A 3,335-nucleotide genomic window follows, 5' to 3' on the forward strand; every position below is an offset into this window, starting at 1 on the left:
GAGTAAAGAAGAGTGGGCTCATTGCTTAAAAAGAGCTGTTGTTGCTCTTCAAACTTCCTCCACACCCCTGCTCGGAGAGAAAACTGTTGACTGAATGTACCAGAGAATGGCTGCCCCTCTGCGTGTACACACGTTTTATTTTGATAGTTTGTGTGTATTTCTTTGACCCCCCACCTCGACTCTGTCTGTTACCAGTCTGCTTTTCTTTGCTCGTTTCATTTAGTCGCTCCAAGAGAGGAAAGTTGGTTGTTGAATAGCTGTATTTTAGTTTAAGTCTTTTCTTTCCCCATTTTCTTTCTCTCATTTTTTTCCAGTTTTGCTGCAGTTGGCCAATGATGCATTTCCCAGGGACATGATGCTGGCTTTGTCCTACTTACTGGCCCTGCCTCAGGTAGGTGGACACACACACACACACTCACACACACTTGTCTCTCTATACTTGTGTGGATTTTGCATTGACTTCCATTAATTACTATAGCCTAACCCTGACCCCTTACCCTAAACCTAACATCACAGGCCCATAACAAACCCTAAACTAAACTTAGTCCATACCTTAGCCCTAATTCTGATCCCTGAATCACAAATGGGGGTTTTCCATTCTGTGGACCAGGTAAATATCTACACATTGACAAAATATCTTTATAAGCATAGTATAATGTCAGGATACGTCCCACGCACAAATACAAAAACGTGCACACACACACACATGTCCTGTAGCAACAGAAGTGTTTTTGATGCATATAGTAAATGCACAAATCAGTTTTTTATTCCTTGCTTGTCTTGTAAATTGTTCACTGTCAAATTATCAGAAGTTTCATATTGTGAAAACACAAATTGCTAGCTGCACAATTTGCAAAACATTTAAAATGTAGATCAAGTTTTTAAGACAATAATTTTATTTTTAAATTTGCCTAACAGTTAATGTGTAAATAAATTCCCCTACTCTCTGGCACTCCATGATTTGAAAAATCGTATTTTAGTGACTCGTTCAAGTTTGCAGGTTATTGTATTGTTACGTCTCCGATCCAACACTGAGTAAACTTTCCAGCCACGCCTTAAATCATTGCTCCCAATTTTAGTTTCAAATTATATTCGATTTATAGTGTCTTCAAAGCCAAAAACTTAACTCTGTTGTTGTTTGRTATTTGCTATTAAAAGCAAATTATCAGCAGATGTTGTAAAGTACATTCATCAATCATCCTTTTTTAATGTTTTTTTTTCTTTTCATTTTCTTTTCTGCTTTGAGAAAAATAAAAAGATGGAGCATTTTTTAAATTTGTGGGGTATAAAATGAAATGATTATTATTTTTTTCATTTTTCAATATCTGTTTTTAAAATTAAAAACGAATGACCAAAAATTCTTGGAATGATATTGCATCCCAATTTTCCATTTTTGACTGAACAAACTACCAGTGGTAACAGTTCTCCTCGGCTCATATAAGCAGCTGTTTTTTACCATTCTCCTTTTAAAAACTTAATAAAACACAGGGATGGACCAATAAGAAAAATTATGATGCTATTTAAGATGAGTCTACCGTCTTGTCTGGTTAAGTTATTTCAGGCTGGGTCATCTCAGTGCAGGAYTCTTGACATTTTTATGCCGTTAAAAGACAGATCATTTAAGATGTTTGACCTATCTCTTAGGATGTCCTTTGCCAAAGAGGGCTTAAGTCCTGAGTTTCACTCAACGACCTTAAACTGGCTGCTTAGAAAAGAGCCACATAGACAAAGCTAATAGACTGCAGCGGTACCGTAATCCTGTGGCATTTTGACCGAAGCATGTTGGTGAATTTGTATTAAGACCTAATGAAATGTTACCTTGGAGGAGAAAGAGCATATATAGTATATCTCCTTTAAATCAATGCCAGCTTTATTGAAGTATGTATGAAAAATAAATTGAACATTTCTGCACTTACAGTAATAAAGTCATTCAAAACACAAGACAAGCTGTGATAGGACCGAATTGGCATCCATAAACCCAGAGGGGAATATGATTCTAGCACTCACCTCATCCATTTTTAAGTGAATTTTACAACTTCCCCAACTTTTCAAGCCAGTAAAATAAATTTGTACATTGGACATTTTTCTAAACTGTGGTTTATAATACATGCAGGTGTTGGATGCCAACAAGTGTTTTGAGAAGCAGTGCCGCTCCGCCTTGTCACTCCAGCTGGCTGCTTACTACTACTCCCTGCAGATCTACTCCCGCCTCGTGCCCTGCTTCAAGGACAAGAATCACACACTCTACCAGGTCAGTGTGAAGAACCAGCTCTGTGTGTATGCTGAAGCAGAAACGGTTTAAATGTTTATTCTTGAGTTTATTAGCAACTAACTTGACCAGATTCAGTAAAAACCTTACATTTTCCCTTTGTTGTGAAGCAGAAGCTGCAAATAGCCAAAYACATTCCAAAAACTGATGAAGTAAGGAGTGTCAGAGTGACCTGTAACTCTATAAAGGTTGGGACAAAATCTACACTGTAGGGACGTTCCAGATGGGTAAAACCTTCCAAAGTTTAATACTTGGAGCACATAAATAAAACACAGATCTGTTTTGAACAGACTGGCTTTTGAAGAGGTTTCCWGACATCTAAAAGGCTCAGCAAGTTTTAGCTCTTAATGCAATGCCTTATTACCRTTAGAAAACGGCACAGTGAAATGCTGTCACCCAAGCTGAAAGTCTATTATAGTTTTGCCAGAGGACAAGCAAATTGAAAGCAGGTAGGTAGGTGGGTGGGAATGACTTCCATCAGATTCACAGAGATAACAGTGGCTGAATCAGACTTGTCTTGCAAGGCAATCATGGTCTCAAGATTACAACTAAGAGATAATCTGTCTTCTTAAGTGTTAAACTAGGTGCTGTAGAAGTGCTTTAGGCCCCAACTCAGTTGTTTATGACTGATCAGTGTCAATTACTGTCTTTATTGGGAGTACTGAGTGGGCCAGCAAAACGACTACAATGACAGCTTTTTAATGGGAATTCCAACTAGTTGTAACAGACATCATTTTATAAACATTTACTTCAGCTATAAAAACAAGACTGAAAATAATGTAGGCTGTTTATTATTTATTTATTATTATTATTAGGCTGTCTCCATATTATTTACACTGCAAAGCATATCTGGTAAATGATGATGCTTGCAAGGTCCTCTGATGCTAACTTTATTTAGCTTGAAGGTTAATTTTGGACGATATCTGACGTGCATCCCTTTTAAATGAAACCAGAGTTGACAGAGAGCAGAACGCAGAAATGACAGCCTGCAACTGAAAATGTGGCTGGAGGACAACAGAGCTGTTTCAAAGAAGGCTCACTTCTTCTTAAAAATTTTTAAAAATTT

The 3,335-nt window shown here is 37.4% G+C and overlaps 1 protein-coding gene across 1 annotated transcript in view; it reads left to right on the forward strand.

Moving 5' to 3' along the window:
* nbas (NBAS subunit of NRZ tethering complex) overlaps positions 1 to 3,335 on the forward strand; it is a gene marked incomplete in the record, with an annotated part of 224,076 nt that overhangs the window by 112,582 nt on the left and 108,159 nt on the right. The window contains 2 exon segments of the mRNA XM_014011983.1: positions 315 to 391; positions 2,114 to 2,251. Coding sequence (XP_013867437.1) covers positions 315 to 391; positions 2,114 to 2,251 — 215 coding nt within the window.

Source organism: Austrofundulus limnaeus, unplaced genomic scaffold (genome assembly GCF_001266775.1).
Source record: "Austrofundulus limnaeus strain Quisiro unplaced genomic scaffold, Austrofundulus_limnaeus-1.0 Scaffold86, whole genome shotgun sequence".
Lineage (NCBI taxonomy): Eukaryota > Metazoa > Chordata > Actinopteri > Cyprinodontiformes > Rivulidae > Austrofundulus > Austrofundulus limnaeus.